We start from the raw sequence: 24,546 nt of genomic DNA, 5'->3' as shown, positions 1-24,546 counted from the left end.
AATTGTTAAGGTAACTGTGTATTTATTGACATATTTCATGCCACTTTTTTGCAGCACTTACTTAGAAAAAGAAACACATTTTTCATCACCAGTTTTAATGATCAACTGATGTTGAAATACTTTTCTTTTGCCGCTCCCGGGAGGGATGTGTTGGGGGGGGTCATGGAGACGTAAACATAACATTTAATTAACCTTTTTCTTCTTCAGAAACACTGCAGCTCCATGTTTACCTAATTTTCAAGGTTTTCACGAAGGTCCTGCTATCAGAAGCCCAGAGAGTTGAAGGTGAGAAAGCAAAACAGGAAGAAAAGGTGATAAGATGAGGCCAGAGATGGTGGTGGGACTGCATGTGTGTTTATGGTTGTGCTTGGAAAGGAATGCAACAAGTGCAGACTGGGGGAAGGGCCAGGGGTCAATGACCAATACCAAGTGGGCTCCCTCTCCTAAGCATGTCCAGAACATGCAAGCAGTTGCTTACATTAAAGCAACAATTGGCTTCCAATAATAATAAAAAACAAACAAACATGTTTTTGTGATTCATGTTAGAGGTTTTCTCTCCACTTGTGACAACCTGTAGCATTTCGTTCGGCAGCAGGGAGGATGTGTTTCAGTGTTAAGCAGAGACCTTGGTTCCCACTGCCGACATGGAGGTCGACAGCACGGCAAGAATGCAGTGGAGAGGAATGTTAAACACAAAGAGTATTGTGAGACTAAACGGCTGGCACGGCCAGCTGGGAGATTTAGCCCGGGTGAGTTGCTTGTTTACATCCGATTCTGCAGTGACAGCCAATCAGATGAAACGGTCACACCATCCACATCCAGACAGTCACAGAGAAGCGTAGACTGCTGCATGCTGGCCAAAAAAATAAATTACCCATGGATATGTCAAATGGAAGTGATTCAGGTTGTGCGGAGAACAGTTTTGCAAATATTGCAACTTATTTTTTTCATCTTCTTCAGAAATGTATTTTCAGGATTCTGATTCATAGGAAGATTAATAAATCATCTGATATAAAAAAAAATCAAATAAATCCATCAATGTCAGCATCAACAGAGAAAAAGGCCTCTGTAAAGCCCTTAATCTGTATTTTTTTCAACATAAAGCAGAAATATTTGGTAAAACATTCTGGAGAATGCCACACAAAAAACAGCAGAGACCCTTTCCATGTGTCCACTATTAGCCTTCTTATCAACAAATGATGTTGTAAAAATCCCACATCAGTAATAATACAGACGTTATGTAGTTTTATCATCTATTGGCTCAATTAGCCTGATAAAAAATATTATTTATATTTAACGGGAAAAAGTAATATTTTGAACCAATATTTATGCTCTCCCAAGATGGAAAACAAAAGTGTCATAAAAAGTACAACTCACTGTGGCTAATAAGTTTTAATTTTAAAATAATATTCCGAAACATCCTTTTGAAAATGTAAACGTGCTTTGTGTAGCTGAAAAAGAAAATGGTAGCTATAGTGCTCAGCTACCGCCACCTGGTGGCATTAGAACACTATTACAATTAAATAAAAATAAGCAAGGAAGGAGAAGAGGTAGGAAGTTAACATTGAAAAAGTGTAACTGAAATAAATTATTTTTTATCATGTATTTTGAAAGTATACGAGATAATATTGAGTGAAAGTATGTGCCTTACATTCGATTCACATTCTCTTAGGCATTCCTGAACAGACGCAAGAAATGTTTTCTTCTAGTCACCCAGAATTTAGATTTGTGCAGAACTCAGTAGTATGTTTACAGAAGAAAGAAGCACAAAAACAAAGCAATTGTCTGGGTATTTTTTTTTAATAACATACAAAACAAGCACAAATCAAAGCTAAAGAAATATTCAGTGGATGTGGGACAAGCTTTCCAGATGAGGTCAGTAACGTCAACAACTTCAAATGTGTGTTTTTTTTTATTTCTACAATAACAAAAAACAAAAGGAAATGAATTAGTTTGTTAGGGTGAAGCATTTTTTTTTTTTTACTTATTTACTTTCTAAATTTAAGGTAAACAGTGTTGCTAAAACCAGATTTTTGAGTGATACATAGGAAGACTGGCTCTAGATGCTTCAAGCAGCACAGTCACTGCAGCGTCCTCTTCAGGAAGTCCACAAGAAGATGATGAGGGAAACCGAAATCCATCTGAGTCACAATATATCCCTACAGGATAAGAGCGGTAAGGTCACTGTGCAGATATTGAACATTGATACAGACAAAAAAAGAGGAGTAAAATACATATCGTACTTCCTGATGAAGCACCTCAGGGTCAATGATATCAAACAAGTTTGCCCCCTGTTTGTCCATCAACCTGGTTATCTCCACCTCCAAAACTGGAAAACACAACACATTTCTCAACTCTTGTTACAGGTGCAGCAAGGATTTTATGGACCAACTATGGATAAATAATTACATATATGGGGTGGAAACCTTTTCACCATTAAGGATTAGGTCAAAGTAAAATAGAAAATGTTAAGAATAATTTATTTAAAGTCATAAGTGTGATTTAAAAAAAGAATAATAAAAAAAACAATGCTGAAAAAGGCCATGTTAACCAAAAAGCTGCCTCACTGATTAGGAGTGAGGTTAGCAGTTGGAAGATTGTGTTTATTTTATTTAGTGGGCCTGTTTCATACCAGACAGGACTTTAGGAACGCCTATTTTCTCCACAGCTTCCCTTATAAACTCAACTTGAGCTTCGTCGTTTATCTGCAAACAGAAAGATTAGTCAGTGAAGAACACAAGTAAAACATTTAAGCATTCTCTGCTTTCATGTCTGTGAAAACCAATTCAACTTTAGCAAGGCAAGACTGAATAAAACTGAGAGATGAATGCAGAAAAAACATAGCATGTAAAAGCAACGGAAACCTCATGGTTTGCAAATTGATTTTACGGTTTTGAAACATTTCGACTGATAATGTGTGATATCAGTTGGATCCAGTCTACTGTCCACTTCAAACTCTGTATGTGAAGCCCACATCAGACCCAGGAGGCAACCCTGAGTAGCAACATGTGACTCCTGTTGAAGGGTTTTCTACGTATTTTTCAATGTTCAACAAAAATAGTGTTGCAACATGAGATATTTTCATATGTTTTTGGCACAAGTTTTTACACACTTTCCATTATTATTCTCACGAGTGCTTTTCTGTTGTTGTTTTTTTTCTCACATGTGGGATGAGGCTCATATGCTAAAGTATTCGCCAATAAAAAATAAATGTTTAGTTTAAAACAAATGATAAAAATTACTCACCAGTTTATTCTGCTGAGGCAGCTCAGCTCGGACGACAGATATCCTGTAATTGTCATTTCCATCACAAACAAGCAACAGACTCTGCACATACTGACTAAAATTTGACTAGTATGTGGTTTTTAAACTGGAGATTTACAATTATCTTTTTTTTACTTTTTATTTTCAATAATTGTTTTATACTGTTTTATATCAACATATGTCCACATCTCACATCTTAACAATTATCTTTTTAAACCCCAAATGAAGAGTATCTTGATAAATGACTACGATTACTTATTCCTTAAATAAAACATGGCACAGAGAACAATTTGTCTTGTATAGTAAAAGTATTTTTGAGTATTTTTGAAATACGACTTAAGAATTACTCAGAGTGGTATTAATCTCCATCAGATAGAGAATAGCAACAATGAAACATTTATATCTACGGCTGTAAGACAAAAACTGGAGTGTCTGTTCTGACCCTAGAAGAACATCTTTTTGTCTTGTCATCCTAAAAATTTATAGCTAAGCCTACTTATGCAATAAAAAATAAAATAGAATAAATAAAAAAATAAAATATAATAATAACAATAATAATAATAATATCTTCATAAATCTAAGTGTCTGGCCTTGAACTTCAGTCTGAAGCCTTCCAATTCTATGTACTAAGAACAAATACTTAACATTTTGTTCTTGCAACAAAGACAATTTCTTCTTGCAACAATCGTCTCCATCAATTGTTGCAAGCTGCATTTCCTTTACAATTTAAACGAAATGCTGAAAAAAATTGAGGCTGTACTTTCACTGAGGCAGGCAAAGTTGCAGCAAAGTTAGCTTAGGCTTTTTCTTTGTATTTATAGAAAGTCTCTTACTGTTGTGGTTTACCATGGAGAAAAAGTTTCTTGTCTGCATAGGAAGCTGTGACATCTACAGTAATGTTCTGTAAATGCAGGGACAAACAAATATTAGTTACAAACAATGTAATAATGACTAAAACTAGCTAGAGGCTATTTTCTTAATGAATCCCACAGAGCAAGAGTATACATTGTTTTTCTACGCACAGCTTCTCCACTTTGGCTATATTTTTGTTTTAAGACAATGAAATTTGTTGCCTAGATTTAAACGCTGTTAGAAAAAGACTGAAAACAGAAACTTACAGCTAGAAGAAGGTGTACTCTCTTTGTTGCAGAACTAAATCTGTGTTACTATTTGTCTTTTTTTTTTTCTTCCCTGAAAATTCACAAAATTTGAACTTTACATAAACTGTTTTCTAAACCCTTTCTATCTTTCTGTGTGGATACAGGAACCTCCAGGTGGGACAAGAGCTCAAGTCATTATCTTTTCATATTAACATTTCAAAACTCAGCGAAGAATGCCTCGATGTACCATTTGAAAGGACAGCGTTGGTTTGTTTTGACTCCCACAGTAGAGCTCTCCAGTGGCCTGAGCCCAGACTGACGTTCCCACGGTGGAAGTGTTCAGAGTGGGAACAGAGGAGCTCCACACTCTCAGCTCAGGGGAGGCTGATTCCAACAAGCACTGAGCAGCCAGACACAAAGCAACATCTCATATTTGAAAATAAATAAACAAAACGGAATTAGGGAAATGTTTTCATTATTACCTTTGCAACATATTCAGGCTTGATGCTGGAGAGGTTTGTCTTAAAAAGTGTCTGAAACAAAAAAAAAAAAAAACATTTAAAAAAATTGAGTTTTAGTTGGGACTCTAATTGATGTAATTTTTTATGTCAGGGTGCGATGAGTCCTAAAATTGCAAATAGAAACTTTGGGCCTCATTCTTATTACATGACATTTGCAAGCTTTTCAAGTTTTATGAACATCTACTGAATACATATTTATATTATTTGTTAAAAAATATATAAAAGCTTTAATTTGAATTAAATAAAGCCTGATATTCTTATTCTTTTATAAGAATAAACAATTATATCTGAATTGTTTATAATATCTTTCCTTATGTCTTTTTTTGTGTGTTTTAGTTACTCCTTTATGTTATTTTATTAATCTTGCTGTGAAGTGCTTTGGTGCAACTTGCTTCTGATAAAGTAAATAAAATTGAATGACAAAATTAGACATTTATGATTGGTGGCATTTTGTTTTGGAGATTTTAATTTGAACACAGCATGAACAAACACACACAAAAAAATTGAGCTAGCCTTTCTCTTATCTTTACAAATAAATAAATAAAAATTCTTAAGTTTTTCTCATTGTTGGCTACAATTATAAAAAGCCAGAGGTGGCTTTAGAGCTGAATTTGCAGACAATTTATTCCAAAAACAGAACATCCCAAGTGGCAGATGTTCATACATACAGATGACACTAGGTTTTTACAAACAGTGTGCACATAATCCTTTTATTCTCACAGACTACCACTGGGAACTCTTTTAGAAACAAAGAAGACCAGCTTTGTGCTCACATCGCCGCAGATTAAGACCCAATAGATCTATTTATCTCCTAAATGGAACCTGTTACAGAACAAGTAGCCAAGATATTTACTTTCCACCACTTTTGGCAGAAAATGACTCACCTTAAGGTCTTCTGATGAAATGTTAAGTTGGAAGCGGCCATCTTGATGAGCAGCAGCAATCAGTGGTTTAAAAATGTCATCTGTTGTTAAGAAAGTAAACAAAAAATTACAACAACAAGGTTGCTTCTACTTTATGAAAAGTAATAACAATTTTCCCACTTCAAATTGGATTTACAGGGTCAAATGTGCAATAAAAAATCTGTAGTAATGAATTAATTAATAGAAATATACGGTCTTCTCAGAAATAAAATACAAATTTAAAAATCGCCAAGAGACATCAAAAACTTGGTCTGTACTGTATATATATATATATATATATATATATATATATATATATATATATATATATAAGAAATAAACAAAAAATAACATAAATAAAGACATTTATTCTGTAAAATCCTATAATGGAAATCTACATTTAAACTGTGTTTTTACTGTCAAAGTGGAGACTTTAAAGAGAAAATGACGTCACTCCCATGCTTTAAAGCATTTATATCAAAGCCCACCTGAGAACCAGAAGTAAAGCATCCTGTTTTCAGTCAGGTGATCTGGGTGAAAAACTGAGGTGTTGATCACAGAAGTCAAGTTTAAGTAGGTTGTCAGACCCTGAAGGAGATAAACATCAACATGCCTCAACGAAAAGTTTATGTCACTACATAATTCTGACAAGATAAGGGATGCTATATTTACTATACACAACTAAAATATTCAGATTATTTCAAATGATCTTTTTAACCTTGTGGTAAGACTCTATGTAGTTCACTGTGATGAGAGGAGTCGTAGTTACACCAATATCCACACTGATACCGCCATCACTGAGAAAGTTAGCTGCAGACACAAACAAAGCCAAACATTCGGATGTTACGACAATCTTAGAACATTAAACATGAAGATTTAAGAGCCTACAACTCAAATGAAAAAGATTTTCTCCGTAATACCGCACTGTTCTATCAGACAGGGATGAAAATCTGCTAACTGGTCCACAATTAGAATAAATTAGTTCCTCAGTTTGGTCAAGCAGACACTGAGACGACATTAACCTGGATTTCACAGACAACATAACCCTCACCTGCTGTGTCTTGTATAAATTCAGCCAGGATGTCCGCCAGCTTGTTGATCTCTTTACAGATCTGCATTTGACGACACACTTGTCATTACGTTTGACTGGAAGCTGATATGAAAAAACCAAAGCCTTCGGTCTCCACTCTCACCTGTCCTTTGACGACTAGCTTAACTGTGAAGGTGATGAAGTCAGTGAAGAGCTTCTTCAGCCAGTTGGGTCTGACCAACAAACAATGAGACACACATTAACACCAGTGAACATATCGCCAAAGTTTTCACACCCCTGTTAAAAAGCCAGGTTATTGTAAAGTAAGAAAAATGAGACCAGGAAAAACTTAACCTCATTTTCCACCGTCAAGGTGACATTTATCCTGACGAATCTACTGAAAAACAAATCTGTTGGAGAGCTTTCTTTGTTTTTTTCTTTTTATGCAATGTGATTCTTCTTTCAACCCCTCTCTTTGGTACAGAGATATTATAATAATTAAAATTATTTATTTTCTTAGGGACAAGTGCAAATTGTTATAAATACCATACATGTTAACATTAGAACCTGAGCTAATTTGCATTGTTTGTCCCTAGCTGGGCCTTTGGTTAGTGGTTACATAAAACAATAAAAATACAGCAGACTGCACATAATCCACACCAACCAGAATGGTTCTAGTTCCTTCTGGGTTCCTCTAAGGCTCCTGGGAGCCTCCTTCACCAGTTTCTGATATCTGTTTTTTTCAGTTGTGGAAAAATGTCCAGTTTCAGTAATTTCACTGTTTTCATATTTTCAGTAACTACTGACCATTATCTTTACTGTGAAATGGTACATATAAAATACTGTGTATTATTGTAACCCCTTATCCTGACTGATACCATTGTTCCTGTTTACTTCTCTATAAAACTTTGCAGTATGTCTTCCACTTCTCTTTCCTGTAAAAATACTGTCCAATGAAGACTTCTAGTACACAAGTTTTAAGATCATTTTTAAGGTTTTCCCCCACAAAAGATGTATTTGTTTTCAGTTAGATTGACATGTCTAGTGGAAAATTTAAGTTTTACAGTCAATTTTGATGTGATTTTTTTACATTGCAAAAACATGGATTTTAACATACCTGTGTATACTTTTTTTATCTAGTATAGTTTCATCACTTACTCCTTGTCTCCCTCCAGATAGAGGCGAAACTTGTGAAAATTCAGGTAACAATCAGATGTGTCTGCAGCGACCTTTGAATTACCGCAGTCTGAACAAATAGATTGGGAATAGAAAGAAGAATTTGTTAGAAAAAATGGAGATAGAGAATATAACTATCTATGGTAATAAGTGTTATAATTAGACCCCACAATACATTAGAACGTGTGATTGACAAGCTTGTTGACGTTGAGAATGGGCATACAATTTTTATTTTACATTTTTTTACATTAATCAATAGCAAAGAATAGGCATATTTAAACTTTAATGAAACATTTTTCAATCTGAAAATTACTGGATAATAATAATAATAATAATAATAATAATAATAATAATAATAATAATAATAATAATAATAATAATAATAATAATAATAAAAGATTACTAGAGTGAAACAACTGTGTGAAACTAGTTAAATGAAAAATATCTTTTGAAACTAAGGGGGGAAAAAGTCCATTATTTACTTACAAAGCTTTGGGTTGATTCCAAGATCAATCTGAGTTTCAACCTCAAAGTCAAGTCTGTGTCCAACATTGACTCTAAGAAAAGAAAAACAAAAATTAAATAATTGCAAAAATAAAATAAGAGAAATAAACAAAACAAAAACTTTATACTCCTATGTACATTATTGTAATTTTCTAACCATAAACATATTCTATTGGTATGTCACATGACAGAAGAACACTATAAAATAGTTTGTGAATTATTAATTTTTTTTACAAATAAAAATCCCAATAGTGTATCCCATTTTGCTGATATTAACTAAAATGTTGCTGAATCAAGTTATATATTATTATTCGAACATCTCACTGATGATTGTTACAAAAACCTGGTGCGTGACTCTTTTGACAGAACCATTTTAAATAATTTTAATAATCTTCTTAATAATCTTTTTGAGCCATCTAAGCAATGAAATATGCTTGTAACAGCATCATGCTTGGGGGCAGCTCGTCAAAGTTGATGGACAGATGGACAGAGGTAAATAGAGGGCAACATCTGGAAACATGTTGAAAGTGGTACAATGCTGGGCAGTAGGTTCAGATGCTAACAGAAAAATTACCCTAAATGTATAGAAGTACTTTAGAATGATTTTGATCAAAGCAAATTCCAGGGACTGAATACAAATGCATGTCATATTTGTATTTGTATGAAAATAAAAAGACTTACACCAATATATCACTTTTCTTCCACCTCCCAATATTCCCTACCTTGTGTTGATTTATCATATAAATATTGGATCAAGTACACTGTGAGTTGTGATTGTAATGTGACAGAGCACAACAAAAAAGTTGAAGGTAAATAATTAAATGTGTATAAAACACTCTGACTTTTTTGACCAAACTTGCACATTCAGACTCACAGCCAGCTGCCATATCCGTACTGAATGGTGCCACTGAACACAGCGGAGACGTTGTTTATCTCCAGACCGATGCCTTCCCCTGGACGCAGCTCAAAGTCACTCCGGCCGATCGACAGGTTGTAAATCTCCAAACTGGGTAAGTCACACAGAGAGAAACCTGCAGTAGCTTGTTGTGTTGTCGATACATTTTTGTGGAGGTTTGAGCGTGAGCACTTACTTTTCTAGGCCATATGAGACTTTGCCAAAGAAACCAGCAGATTTCTCTCCTTGCATGCTTGGGTAACGGGCATGTTGGAAAGCTGCCTCAATAACTTTCGTGGTTTTCTCATTCACTAAAGACATAAAGACACATTACAGGACCAGACTGTGAAAAACCCACATAGACTCAACTTGAAGGAGTAGACTTTACAGAGTGGTAAAAACACAAATTGCTCCTTTTATGTTCCGGTTTTACTTTTTTTGTATCAAAAGTTTCAGATCATCAAAAAAAATTTAACATAATACAAAGATAGTCCTGAAAACAGTTTGGAAACTATTATTCCATTTATCCAGTATGAATAAATATAATATAAATGGAGCAGACCTTCCCTGATGTGAAAAAGATTTTTTTAGCCAGTTTGGAGAGTTTTTGAGCACATCCTAACATCTCTATTTGATCTAAATCTGGACTTTGACTGGTCCACTTCAAAACCTTGCTGATGTGCTTTGAAACTTTCTCCAGCTACATAACCCTAACTAGCTTCAAGTCTTAAAATGATGATTGAACTCATTGAGGAAGTCATGGATTTTATCAATAAAAACCAGTCGTTTAGGTCCTGAAGAAGCAAAGCTGACTTTCACCATGTATAATATATAACAGTGGATCTTTGCAGAGCTTATATTTAAACCTTTCAATCTGACATTTTGTACTTTTTGAATACCTTTTAAAATGGCAGATTTAAGGACACGTGTGCAGATTGACACATAAACGCTAATAGTTTTAAAATTCATTGTTAATCACAATTTTTTTCTCATATTGAAAGAATGTCTTGTTTGATGATACAGATATTGACAGTAAATTCTTACTTTTATGTTATTATCCTGCTATTTCTGTCCTAATTCCATGTTCATTAAGGTCTTTAATCATAAGCCAAATTTTATTGAATTACTTGAGTATATAAATCATTATATATTCTTAATATTGGACAGCAACAATAATACAAAAAAAAACTTGAAAGACATAAGTATTTTAAACATTTGAATAATTTTTTTATTTTATGTGTTAGAACGAATTGAAAAGCCTGCTGTTTTGTGTTTATGCTCCAGTTGTATCCTTTGTTTACATTTCTTTGTTTTTGTCAAACTGATGTTTGTCTTGTTCTGTTTTTGCTCTTAATAAAGATTCATTGTAAGTCATATCTTAAGCTTGGAGTTCATTTATTGGCCAATATAACTACACTTGTACTTGCTGGTAATAAAAAACAGTCTTCTACCTGTCAAAACATGCTTCCTTTGGTAATTTTAACCGAGTAGTTTACAGAATTTGAATCAGTGTAAAAATGCTGGGAACAAAAATCCTAAATTATCCAATAAGTTGTCTGTTGTGTGTTTTGAAAACACACGTTAATTCGTTCAGTTTAGAGACCTTCTTTTCTGCTGAATAATGCACAGGTCAGAGTTAATGTAACATAACAGAGAAGCAGTTGAACAATCCTCAGAAAATAGGCAGATACTAAGTGAGAGAGAAGCCAAAGGTCACAGTAAAACAATGAAAACCTTCAGAAGTCCTGGAGAAATATTGATCAGGACCAACAAAGGAAAGAAAACAAAGCAATGATGGGTGAATTAAGCATCTGTGTATCTTTGATCTTGGTTAATGTAAGATGACAGGGATCTGTTTTTACTGGGTTTTTACTGGGCAAAAACACTCAATCAGTCTAAAATAAATGTCATCCTCGACCCTCCATTAGAAAGCCACTGGTGAGGACTTCATCATTTCTCAGTTTCTGTTTACTGTATTGTGAAACCATTCTGATTAAACTGCATTCACTTGTTGCATGTAGCATAATCAGATTGGATTGGGGGATGTCAGTACTACTCACACACAACGGCCGCTGGATAGGTGAGTCTGCATACAATTCCAGTGTATTTGTAGGCCGAAGAAGGATCCTGAAGGCAGCTGTGGGTCGTTCCAAACAGAGAGAGGAGCAGCAGCCAGGGAGAAATTTCGCCTGGCATTCTGCTAGATCCTCCAACTCTCGAATTACTGCAACAATCGCTCTGCAGCCTGTTAAAGCTACAGGTTTAGCTTACCGTCGCTTTCTAGGGACAAACTGCCTTGTTCACCCAATCAGAAACGGAGGAGTTGTGTGGTGTACTGTAGGAGTGAAGAGACAAACACCGACTCAGATTTGGGGGGGGGAAAAAAACAGGTCAAAGTGCAACTTTGTCAGTGAGGTAACAGCTGCAAAACCTACTACACAAATTAAAGTGGGCGAGATGACGCAAGACGAAAAATAGCTGATATTAAAAGAAAAGAAGTCAAGGCAAATATTATTATTGTACATACCCCAAAATAATATTCAAAAATCTCCAAAAACTTGAAAAAACATACATTTCTGTCAAAAACTCCCAGTTTCCCTGCTCTGTCCAGGTGACCAACTTCCCTGTACTGAGCTCTGTTTGAACAAAGAGGGTTTTAACATGCAAAGGTTCTCAGGGTAACTGGATACAGGAGCTGAGTCCAAGTATTCATGTCCTACTGCGTTTTGTCCTCCAAACCTCCTATGTGGATGAGTTGAATTTGATCTTGTAACAGTATTATACATTCCAACTTTTGTACCATCCAGATTACAGAATCAAAATTAGTTTATAATTAAGATCCATGCGAGTAGCTAAAAAATACATTTGTTTATATTTAAGTTTTATATGAGCTGTGAGATGCGATCTGCAAGACGCAACTGATGATCCACACAGAGAGTGAGAAATGTAAATTGGAGATAAACAGAAGAAATACTCAAGGTCAGTAAGGATTGAGCTGACGCCCCTCCAGGACGTCAGCTCACGAGGTCTATTAGTCTAAATACTTATTTTCTGTGTGTTAAGCGTTACATATAAAGTATGAGAATTTGCTCTGATATGGTATTTTTGTTGTCATTTTCTCATGGGTTGTCAACAGGTCCGACGGCATAGGCGGGCATTGGGGGTCAGCCGTGCCCCTCCTGGACTGGAAGCTGTTTGCTATTTTTACCTTAGAATGGCCAACTCTCTGTTATTCCTATATCAATGTGATACAGTAGGGGCTTTCGCACTTCCCATATCTGTGTGCTCCGTCACTGTTTTCAGCAGTTAAAACTGTTTAATCCGTTAACACATCGTAACCTGTTTTTCCGAGCCGCCTTTAAACGCATCATGAGCGCTTGGACGCAGTGATGGGATTTTCGGCTCCTTTTCGAGATGCGGCTCTAATGGCTCTTCTTACTGTGGAGAGCCGGCTCTTTCGGCTCCCAAACGGCTCCCCATATATATTTTATTAATTTTATAATATTTTGTTTCATTATTGACATTGTTAAGCACTTATGAGTAAAAATGCCACATAACAATGCCTGATAAATAAACCTTTTATTATAACCAATTAAATTAAATAGCACCACTTCCACAAAAATAAGTTAAAATAAATTAAACAGTTAAATATAAATACAAACACCCACCACAATACGAAAAAGTATCAAAGCAGCTTCATAACAGAAAAGGTGCCACAATACAAATATCAAATAATATTCAGTGTTATGTGTGATTGGTCAGATGTGTGGAGCACACGCTTGACTTGAGGGCAGTGGACCGACCGAGGGGAAAAAAACTCTCCGCTCTAGCACTGGCAGAAGAGCAAAACGCGCAAGGAGAGGGAGAAGGGGGAGGAGAAGGGGGGGAGAGACAGCGAGGCACCACAGGACAAAAAAAAAAAACGATGTGGGGAAAAACTATCGGCTCTGGCACTTGCAGAGCACAAGCACAACGACAGGGAGGCGGAGAGACAGCGATGTACTGTAGAAAAAAACCTGGCTCCCAAATAGGATCCTAAAACGGCTCCCATTGTGGAGCCGGTTCCAATCGTTCACTTCAAAGAGCCGGCTCTTAGAGCCGGATCGTTAGCGACCGACACATCACTACTAGGACGCTCTTGCTGGGTTTACACCTGTGCAGAGCAGCGCAGGTGTGTGCTAGAATCATGCAGCAAACCAGCAAAACGCAAATAACTTGGCACAGTTAACTCACAGAGTGAGTTGAATAATGCGGTTGGATGCAGGTAATGTTAGCTACAAGATGTCTGGCTAACAACAATACAGCACCTTGAGCTTGTTAATAACTGTTAAACTCGTCTGGAGCCGGGGATGGTTGTCAACACCAGAATAAACCCTGTTTTATCATTTAATATCGTGCGTAAATCCTTGAGGATGCTACCGGCCTGACTGTTTCAGAGTGTAGGGTTCAGACATGGGTCTGCGGGGCCACAACAGGGTTCACACACACACACCCAAAAATAAACTGGAGATACAAAAGCTACCTTGCTTAGCACACTAGTGTTGGAGATTTCTCTGGTGAGCAAGAGGTTCTGACTTTCACTGCAGAACTACCTCAAGTCAAGTTTGAGGGTTCACGTAAAATACTTGATATCAGCTCAGGTGGAACCAAACATTCAGCTTCTCTGATCACAGTGAGTCAACTGGGGATTCATAGAGAAGCTTTTACTTTGTTGAACCGCCTCTGAAGTTCCTACAGAGTCTGAACTGTAAAAGATTTTAAAACATTTTCTTTGAAGTAAAAAATTTCCCAACCTCCTCTTGGAGATCTCAAAAGACAAATGTAAATAATACTGGGTAGACAGTCAAAAGCAGAAGTTGATTTAAAACCTGTTACAGTTTAACTTTAACCAAACATGTGAACTGTGGTGGAATTTAAACGTCAAATAACTTAACAGTGCTGAAAACATTTGACCAATCAATAAGCTACAGGTTCTGGGAAATATCCCATCAGGGCTTTTCCCTATGATTTCCTTATGCAGTGGAAAAGGAAGGGACTTTTTTGTTCTTTAAAAAGGGCAGAAACAGTTTCTTCACAAAAACAAACAAAAAAAATTATTTGACATACAAACATTTATTGCATCTTTTATAAGAAACTTTTCCATTGCAAGGGCCATTTTAAGGTTGGAACAAAAATAAAGATAAAAATGTCCACTATACACAGTGACCTTTGCCACAGTCTTCTTTCCTCCCCACACAGGAGATACAAGCATTAAGTTAAGGTACAGAAAATATACAAGATTATACAACGACCTTTCATTCTGCTTACTTAAATGTTACTTCAAGGCTTTACAGAGACAAGATTATAAAACCTATTTACTATTACAGACCAAAATTCATGCGAAAGAATGAAGTACTAAAGTCATTTGTATCTGATCATTTCCCATTCAACATAATTATATAAAATATCAGAAAGAGGAATAGTGTATTGAATCATATAATCTGGAATACTACCAGAAAAACACATCAACAAAAAGCTGAGAGTCCTCCTAATATAATTTTTTCACAATATAGTTTGCTTCTTTATATTGAATTTGATCTGTAATTTCAACTATTTATGTGTGAAAGGTTCTGAGCCCTAAAAGGTCATGAGTCATAACCTATATGTTGAAGCTTGCATATGATAGATGTTACATGTAAAGTGTGTTGTGGACACACAAAAAAAAATATATATATACAGTTTGTTTTTTTTAACATGCTGTTATAAGCTACTTTCAAATCAATTACATAAAAATATTTGCATTTTCAATAAAAAGAATCCACCTTAAAGCCTTAAGAGTGGAATGAAAGAGGTGGAAAAAAGTAATCTGGGATCAACCCCCCCACCCCGCGCTTAATCCGAAATATGAATTTCTTCTTCAGTTTTCTTGAAATAAATTGTATTCCAATTATAACTTAAAGTTTATAGTGTGGCACTCCTGAAAATCACCTGCAATCACAGACTAACAAGCTGATTTTTTATTACTTTAGTCGGTTTCCAGAAGGTCCATTGAGTGAGTTCCTTTGCCTCCGTAGTGGCAAAAAGCTTAAAAGTGAAAACCACCTCTGTTAAAAATGTGCTAACGCAATGTTCTTTCAGAGAATCTAAAAACAGATTCAGGAGTATATGTATGTGACAAACTTACTGGTCACATACAACTCTTTTTTTTTCTCTCTTTTAGATCTAATGAAACTCGAATGCTTTTGGAAAAAAAAAAATTCCTCATACTAAAAGAGAAATCACAAAAAGCAAAGACTTTCCTTCCTTTACCTTCAGGTTCCACCTTGTGTCTGTTACCTTCTGATGAAGCATTAAACATGGTGCTGGGATAGAAACCTGAAACTAGCAAAGAGAAACTGCCAGCTTTCAGTCTTTTGGTACCGTCCATTTTTTTTTGGCAAGTCTCATTGTGCTGGTATTCGGTTTGCCACTTCCTGCTGCTTCAGCAGCTTCTAGGATCCCAGCATGCTCTCCAGTTGCCATTATAAACCAAACGCTGCCTCCTCAGGAGCTCAGTTCGCCATGCCCTGAGCAACCTCAGGTATAAGGGAGGAGAAGAAAGTTTTAAAGAAGACCCAGGCTGTCCACATGACAGACACCCTGTGAGGAGGAACCAAAACTGCCATCATCGGCTCCTCAGATTCCTCAGCTGCGTGGTCCACAATCTGTCCATCAGCTGGTTCTTCGGCCTGAAGAGTCAAAGGACAGAAAAGCTTCTCAGTGAAAAGTAGTTCACAATAAACCTCCATCCGCGGTGGTCATTTGTTCATCTATGACCAGGTCAAAACAATTCTGGTATAATATTAGCAAAGATCATGTTTAAACAATTTGAAGATACTGGAAACTTAAGCAAATAAAATCTGAAATTCTTACAAGATTGTGCTCAGGATTCCTGTCCTCATTCTGCTGGTTGTGTTGGACCTCAGGGGGCTGGAGGTTGGGTGCTTGAACCGGTGCTGGCCTTCTGAAGGGAAACCAGCCCATAGTGTGTCTGCATATGCAAAGAGATAAGAAATTAGTTTCTGTAAATGCAAAAATGTTCAATTGTGTCAGTATTAGACCATATCTGTGGACAGTAAAAATCAAAGTCAGTACAATTAACAAGGATGTGCACTGCAAAGCCAAAACTCTGACCTAAAACACATGAATCCATAAAGCAGAAAATATATTTCAAAAAATCTATTAAAATTAGCTTCAGAACTGCATTACCTTTGTAAAAAGAAAAAAAAGCAGGATTCTGATTGAAGATTCATTACATTACATTAGCATATTTCACTTTTTCTGTGTGTGTACAAAAAGAAAATACTTTCTCTTGAGGAGTTTGAAAAAAAAAAAAAGGAGATACAAGTTTTTAGAGCAGCTTTAGGTGCCTCAGATCCTGACAGGTGGGCAGTCTTCACACAGTCAGCAACTACTTATGTGCACCAGAAATGAAACAGTGCTCCCCCTGCTGGTCAGTCACCACTAATATCGCAGATATAAAAAAAAACCCAAAACAAACAAACAAAAAAAACTTAAAGCTTCATTCTATTTTTTTCCCCTACTGAACAGAGAAGGTGTTTGGCACATGGACTTCAAATTGAATCTGTTATTTGCTCAAATTGATTTTTGCTTGTCCAACTGAAGCATGTTCTGAATCATACATTTACAGCCACTAATGTATAATCAAAGGAAACCAAACTATGACCGATTATTTGGGAAATAAGTGAAAAGTGTTTTTCACTTTTCTTAATGCTGCTTATCAGCCAAGAAGATGTATTCTCAAATTGATTCAAAATATAAAAACAAAGAGTAGCAGAGAAGCTTACAGATACATGACGAGCAGCGTGCTCATCACCAGCAGAAAGCGGCTCAGGTTGGAGTTGAAGTAAACGATCATGAGCAGGACGCTGAGTCTTGCCGCAGAGTACAACCAGTCCAGCCAGTCGCGCTCCACGTCCTCCTCGTCCTCCATTACGGGCCCGCCCTGTGCGTTCATTCGCATGTTCTGATTGGCCTCCCCCGGGTTGATGAAAGCGGCGTCCTGCACCGGGTTCTGATTCACTGGCAGGTTATCAATGGGGTTCTGATTGGCCAAAGGGGCTGGGACAGGAACTTGGTGGGCAGGTAGAGGTGGGTATTGGCCAATGGTTGCCACCGGCGTCGGGGGAACAGAGCCTGCCGCTGCCATGGCTGCGTGGCTATTGGTGGGAAATTAGATTTAGAGATCAGAAATGACAAAAAGTCAAGGAAAAATGGAGAGAATCAATAATCAACAGATACTCACTACTGCATGTAATATTGTCTCGCGTAAACATGTTGGAGCCACAGGAGCTGCTGGGGGCTGTACAGAGATAAGGCAGGAAAGGCTGGCTGGGTCAGCTGGGATGCTGCAGCGCTGCGGGAGAAATAGAAATCTTATAAGAAACGTGATCTTTTGTCCAGGAAAAACACCAGCAGCGATAAAATATGGAATGCTTGGCTTAAAAATCACATGCATATTTATTTGTTGGCCAGGTGGAAGTTAATACTAATGCTCACAATCTGAAAACTGCACTTATAAAAGAGCTATTCATTCTGAAAGTGTTAGGTGCTCTCATGGAAACTCCCAAGTGATTTCTTCTCAATGTCTTTAAGTTTCACTTCAGTCTGTGACAAGAGGTTACTCTGAAGAGAGTAGCAAACAGAAATGACTGTATGTTTTGGGGTAATTACTGGCTGCATCTTGTGATTTTCCTCTCTTTAATCTGACATTCTTAGATTTTTATAAACAATCTTCAGCAGCTTTATGCCGTTTCCCCTCCCACTTTGCGCCTTGTTTAAAACACTCTTAAATTAAGAAAGCCGTCTCTTTATAGCTTACGGTGTTGACGCCGGCCATGTTGGAGCTCCAGGCGTCTGCATGTGGCTCTGAGTAGAAGTCGTTGAAGAAGTCTGTCTCCTCTGCCTGAGCTCTGGTGTGCTGGGGGTCTCAACAGGTGGGCTCAAACTGGAAGGATGTGGTTGTTCTGCCTCTTTGGTCTGCAGAACAAAACACAAAGTGTGAGAAATGTGAGATTTGGTGTACACCAGGGTTCTGCAACTTTTACAATCCAAAGAGACATTTTGCTTTCAGTCTAGCAATATACACTGCTCAAAAAAATAAAGGGAACACTTAAACAGGTGTTTAACACTTAAAGTGTTCCCTTTATTTTTTTTGAGCAGTATATATTTATAAAATCACTCTACAACAGGAAATTTGACCTAAATTTAAATTAATTTTGACTTTTAGGTTTTGAAAAATTAATAATGAAAAAAAAAGAGAATAGATTTAGTTTCCTTTATAGGATGTTGACATTTGTGGAAAATGCTGTAAAAATATATTTATGAAAAAAGCACATAATTTCCAACCTAATAACTAAAAAGACAGAACTAAAAATATTACTGGTACTTTAGTGTCATTCTATTGTGCAAATTCAATGCAATTATTCTATAGAAAACCTCTAAATGTTAGATCTAAAAAAAAAAAAAAAAACCTGTTCATCATTTTGAGTAAAAGGTATGAAGAGTGCAAGGTCAAAAGACCTGCTAGCTGCAGTACCCTGGTTTAATTAAGTAACAGGATGCACAAACACCTGCAGGTTCTGAGTATTAACCAAAGTGAAGAAGACAGTGAAACCGAAGCAAGCCATCTTTAGGAGTAAGATCTTTAAGGATGACAGCTGAAGTGGAACTGTTCCACCTCACAGCATGTCAGTAGAAAAGGAGGAGTTGAATGAGCACACCTGCTATAAAGACGGTCGTTTTTTATGTTTTTGTCATTTTGAAAACAACTTGTTCATTAAAATATGACTAAACATATCTCAGTCCAATAGACTACATAATTTCTAAAACCAAGTTGTAAAAGCCTAGAATATCACTAAAAGAAGATGCAAAACATTAAGGTACCATTTGTCTGAACAGAATTTTCAGCTCCACATACAGAAGTTAAATATGCTAAATAAAATGCGCCGTGCAAAATAAACTGCTGACAAGACGACAAACTCGAACCACTTAGGAAAACAAAACCAGACACATTCAGAATTAAAATAATCAATCTCTGCTTTAAGAGTGTTTGGTTGCTCTTACGTAACGGTAACCACAACTGTACTCAAAAATATTGGACGAAAATATACTCAAACAAAATTTTGTTTTGGAAAAACAACTCGTTTACCATTTTTTTCTCAAGGTTTCTCAGAGTTTCAGTGAGTGAAGCTTAATATTTTAAGGCCATTACGATATAAATTTCAGAATTGCATGAATAGGAAAAACTCTACTCCCACAAGTTTAACTTGAAGGTGACTCCATGGTTTTTAGCCCAAAGTTAGCCAAAAGGACACTTTAATACAATTTACAGTAAGATTCATAATCATTACTGATGACAGATTTTACCCTGCTATTACATAGCCTTGTTTTAAGCCAAGCTTGGTTAACCCTCCCGCGGTCTTGGCGTAATGCTCAGGAGGAGGGTGGCAGATATCACGGTCAGACAGCAGAGAAACAGGGGGGTGGTTGTCCCATTAGACCGTCAGTTCCCAAAACGACACACATACAATGTGCTCCTTCATGACAAAGGAGCAGGCAATTTCAGTTTGACTTGAGAGACATATAAAACACTGTTTGAAGCTTTAAGACTTTTAGAGCACCCTGAAACTCTATCTTTGTTATTGAGCTTCCACCTCACAAATATCTATCTGCATACATCCCTGGCACAGATTCTAATCTAGAACTGCAGAGACTACAGTTCTAGATCAGTAATTTAAAGACTTTTCAAACTAATGTTTACCTTTGTTGCTGCTTGGGGTGGATTCCTCATGGGGCACACCAGGTGCAAAGTGGGAATGGAGTCCAGCTGCAAAATCAAAGATAAAAAAGTGACTTTTCCTCCATGTAAACCCTCACAGAGTCGTCACTTTGGGAAAAAAATGACAGCAAGCTGGTATAAACACAAAATGCTGCTTGTCCTTCTGTTACGTTGGCTACAACACAGCTGTTGTTTCTTTTCTATTTATGTAAGATCATGGTTATTTCACAGTGGAAAGGTCTGGGTCACCTTAAACCTTCGACAACCAGAACAATTTCGCAGTCACATAAAATCAAAATAACCCCCCCCCCCCCTCAACAATGTTAGACACAAAATCACAATAACCTAGTTTAGCACTCAGTGCATTCTAACACCTGATTTAAACTATGTTCTTCTTTTGCCTCAGCTTTGAAAAAACAAGTCTTTGCTAAAATATAGATACAAGAGATAATATAATTCTTCAGGAAACAAAAATAGAAGCCAAAGACCTTTGGACTTTTGCACTCTCACAATATTTACTAATCAAATGACATTACACGATGGATCCCTAGAATAATCCCCTGTTGTGTTTCCTGTTATTAGCGGTATTTGCTTGCAGCTCCAGGCCCAGCTCTACTGTTCCTACTTAACACAGAGCTGGTGTTTCTTTTCTCAAAGCAAGACATGCACTGTTGAAGTTCATACTGGTTGGTGTAATCATTCTAAATGTAAGGACACTAACAAAAGTCAATCTTGGATGGCTTGGCGTATGCTGGAATAATCTGGTTCGCAACACAGCCCAGTGTTAAACATTCACGACGTGCTTAAAAAAATGTGTTCACAAAATAGTGCCATGGCAACAGAAGAAAACACTTGAAAAATTGTGTTTTTAAGAAAAGTGTCCAGAAATTATGTACCCTGCATTACCCAGAATAATTTTAATAAGCTGATTTAAAGTTTAATTGTAAATTTGAATTATTTCTAAGTTCTAATAAATTTAAACAGATTGTAATGAACAATAAACACAAAGAAAACATACCTGTCTGAAAAGATCTTTGATGTGCAAATGATCAGGCAGAAGCTTGCCAGCAAAGATCAGTCTCTGGTCACTTACTGCCTAAAATACAAAAAAAAAAAACACTTACATTTCAGGCTTTAAATCATTTGGAAGAAAGAAAATCTCACATTAAACCAATTTTCTACTAAGGATAATTTGCTACAGTCATGTAAAGAAAACTTAAAATGCTATGTTTCAAACTGCAAAAGAGCAAATAAACATGTCTATGATGTCATTAAATTATTGGCTTTTGTAGAAGTTTTTGACAGCAATGTTATTTTTAAAATACTACACAGTTGAGGTTATTACTAGTGAATTATGCAAAACATTTTGAAAGAAAAATGTTGAAATCCACAATTTCTTAGTTTCTGCATTTTGCTTGCAAACACCTGCCTCACCTGTTCCCACAACATCTGACTATTGATAATGCAGACCTAATCAGGATTACCTCAGATATTGACAACTAAAACAGATCTGAGCTGATCTAAAAATAAAATTTCTTCCGCTTGCTGGGCGATTTTACTCTTAGATTTACATAAATTTGCTGCTGATGAGCGGCATGTTATTTAATATTAACAGAGTCGGCTAAAACCACATGGCTAACTTCCCAGAGTTGATCAATAATAATTAACTTTACTGCGAAACTACAGCTTCTCTTTAACTTTGATGTTTATTTCAGTTTAGTGTCTGAGGTCTCACCGACTAACTGCACCATCTAATCTCAGAAACAAATGCAACAATTTTTTTCAAGACTTTCCCATATTAAGGTAAAGAATATAGTTTTTACAATTTTATTCAACATAGGTGGAGTAGTGCTGGGGCCTTGATCCAATAAAATGCATGTTTGTTTATCTGAAGACCACCCTTTAAAAAAATAAAATAAAACAAATTCAACCAAGTGGCCTGTCAGAGTACCTATATTTTGACTAAAACATCTACTTTGAATGACAAAAAAGCTATTTTTTCGATTTAAGGTTGAATACTCCTCATCCCTGTTGTAAAACTGTCTTTCTCCATGAATAAATTCAACATAGGCTGATTTTTTGAGTATTTTGGGTCAATAGACATTTGATATGATTACCAAAGGCAGAATATTCATGTAAGATAGTTTAACACTTTGTGGCCATCTTTAAGCATTTTGGGGTTGCAATATTTAACAATGGAGGGACATTAACTCAAGAATTTCAGCTTATAACGAACTTCATTTTCACAAACAAATATTAAATTGTCATTGTCTGAAATGTATTTTGTAGTTCTTTCAGATAAAATAGTTTATTCTGGGGTATTCTTTGCATCAGTCACTACCATACTCCAATTGAACCTTGTTGACTACAGCGCCCTGAGATGACCTCTGTTGAATCTTTGCTTCACAAACTGTACTCTCGGTGCCTTTTTAGCTTGTGGAAAACATTGTAAAAAAAAAAATCCAAAAACAACCCCCCCTGAATTTATGGGTTACCAAGGAAGCATTATGAAGATTTCTATGGCCCCTTTGAAAACCTGTAACAAGCGGACATTTAGAACAAATACACCCAGGCAGGAAGATAATACGGAGGAAATGGCTGACAGCTGTTAGCTCGGAGCGGCTGTGTTATGACATTCCGCAACTTAGCCTCGAGCTAATATCTAGCCTCTTATTACTTACCGGTTTGCTTGGGTAAACCCTCGACAAATGAGCCTTAAGGTCCTTTACAGTCCACTTCATGTCGACGCCATCAATAATCTGGTCCTCCTGAGCCTGGTTAGGCGTTTTAACGAGAAGACTGGTCGTCTTTTGTTGAGAATCTTCTAAATCCATTTTCACTTTTGAGTCAGTTGATGCGGTTACGAGAACTGGGTGGAGGTATTCGCTACAACAACGCTACTCAGGAATAGTGACGCGTTTTTATAAAAATATGCTGGTAAGAAAGGCTGGAACAAAAGCAAACCTTCTCTTGAGCTGACAAACTTTACGGCCGGAGCAGCGTCTAGAACTGTCCGTATGCGGTCCGTCGAACGGGACTTTACAGGAACAGTATTGTTTCCAAACACATTGTGGCCGCTCCTGATTGGCTAAACGCCACTTTCGCTCAGACGTGGAGGCTCGTCAAATGTTTGCACTGAGAGCATGCGCAGAAATCTACAAGTACGCCTCTAGACAATTACTCAAAGATCGTCTATTTTACAATGGTGCCTGAAATAGCTCACTTTTACTCGAAGTTGACAACTCTTTAAACACATTATACATTTTTAACACAAAGAGGAATATCCATCTTATATGTTTAAATTCCTCAACAAAATATTTTCTGGAATTTTACAGCCATGTAAGACCCTATGTTCCACTTCAGTAGCATCTCTTACATTTGTTGTATCTGAAAAGTCAACAAAGTGTGTCCTCACTTTAAACACCTCTGTGATTGAAAAAGTAACTTTTCAGAACATTGCTCATCCGGTAATGTTGCATCAGTTAACTTATTCAGACCGGAAGGGGTATATGTCTTACCAGAGGGGCCGCGTTTCATTGGCTGATGTCCATTCTACGTGGTCACGTGCGTGGCCGTCTCACAAACACACTTAGCTTCCCGTTAGCTAAGTACAGCATAAAGGCAGAACTGATACAACTTCTACACAGTCTGACGTTAGCTAAACAGGTCAATATGCAATGTGTCTGTATCTGACATACACTAAAGATTTTATTTTAGCAGAAAAGGCTTCGGACTAAACTGTTACTCGTGTTAGCCACGTTAGCATCAAGTACAGCTAGTCAATCAACCATCGCTGTGTTCAGGGAAGCGCTGATTAATAATCGAGAAATAAATATCAAGCCTGGAAACTTGATATCGTAACGGACTGAATGTTATGTTTTTAACGTAATCTTTGCTCGTCTCGCTGGGCGCAGGCGGTTGCCACGGTAACAGGTGTGCTTAAACTACAAAGAGAGAGAGAGAGTAAAAAGGTAGGAGTGGTTTTGAGTTGATCACCTGTTCGGGTTATTTTACCTTCGTTTACCTTTGCTGTGGCGCATTACAGTCGCTGTAGTTTCTAAACGTTGGACTAATTACCTCGTTCCTTTGTGAGTTTACCTCATTCATAACAAACATCAAATATATTTCATAAAAATTTAACAAACAAATGGCTTCTACCGTGGTAATTATGTGAAATTAAATTAATTATATCCCAACTTAAGAAGATTTGCCTTTACCTTTACAGAGCTCTTTGGTTCCTCCTGTCAGTCTGTAGCTTCTCATATTGACGTCATCAAACCAAATTTCAGATCTACCATAACTGACTGACACCTGCTGGCCTCAGGTTTGCAACCA

At 36.7% G+C, this 24,546-nt stretch overlaps 2 protein-coding genes across 2 annotated transcripts; both read right to left on the bottom strand.

The window, feature by feature from the left end:
- Positions 1 to 1,781: 1,781 nt before the first annotated feature.
- cetp (cholesteryl ester transfer protein, plasma) lies at positions 1,782 to 12,068 on the bottom strand. The gene is made up of 18 exons (XM_028027674.1): positions 11,920 to 12,068; positions 11,453 to 11,727; positions 9,589 to 9,703; positions 9,372 to 9,503; positions 8,480 to 8,550; positions 7,976 to 8,063; positions 6,981 to 7,050; positions 6,839 to 6,899; positions 6,506 to 6,597; positions 6,276 to 6,375; positions 5,770 to 5,849; positions 4,847 to 4,897; positions 4,612 to 4,764; positions 4,098 to 4,165; positions 3,247 to 3,289; positions 2,633 to 2,705; positions 2,244 to 2,329; positions 1,782 to 2,159 (listed from the first exon to the last, which is right to left on the bottom strand). Exons 2-18 carry the CDS (start codon positions 11,586 to 11,588, stop codon positions 2,082 to 2,084), a joined length of 1,497 nt encoding a protein of 498 aa, XP_027883475.1. The 5' UTR covers positions 11,589 to 11,727; positions 11,920 to 12,068; the 3' UTR covers positions 1,782 to 2,081.
- Positions 12,069 to 14,485: 2,417 nt separating this feature from the next.
- Positions 14,486 to 23,321, bottom strand: herpud1 (homocysteine-inducible, endoplasmic reticulum stress-inducible, ubiquitin-like domain member 1). The gene is made up of 8 exons (XM_028044287.1): positions 22,893 to 23,321; positions 21,230 to 21,307; positions 20,194 to 20,259; positions 18,253 to 18,410; positions 17,677 to 17,787; positions 17,219 to 17,590; positions 16,284 to 16,401; positions 14,486 to 16,099 (listed from the first exon to the last, which is right to left on the bottom strand). Exons 1-8 carry the CDS (start codon positions 23,043 to 23,045, stop codon positions 15,923 to 15,925), a joined length of 1,233 nt encoding a protein of 410 aa, XP_027900088.1. The 5' UTR covers positions 23,046 to 23,321; the 3' UTR covers positions 14,486 to 15,922.
- Between the last annotated feature and the right edge of the window lie 1,225 nt (positions 23,322 to 24,546).

The sequence above is a fragment of the Xiphophorus couchianus genome, chromosome 2 (genome assembly GCF_001444195.1).
Source record: "Xiphophorus couchianus chromosome 2, X_couchianus-1.0, whole genome shotgun sequence".
NCBI lineage: Eukaryota > Metazoa > Chordata > Actinopteri > Cyprinodontiformes > Poeciliidae > Xiphophorus > Xiphophorus couchianus.
This window is presented reverse-complemented; position numbering and strand designations above follow the sequence as displayed.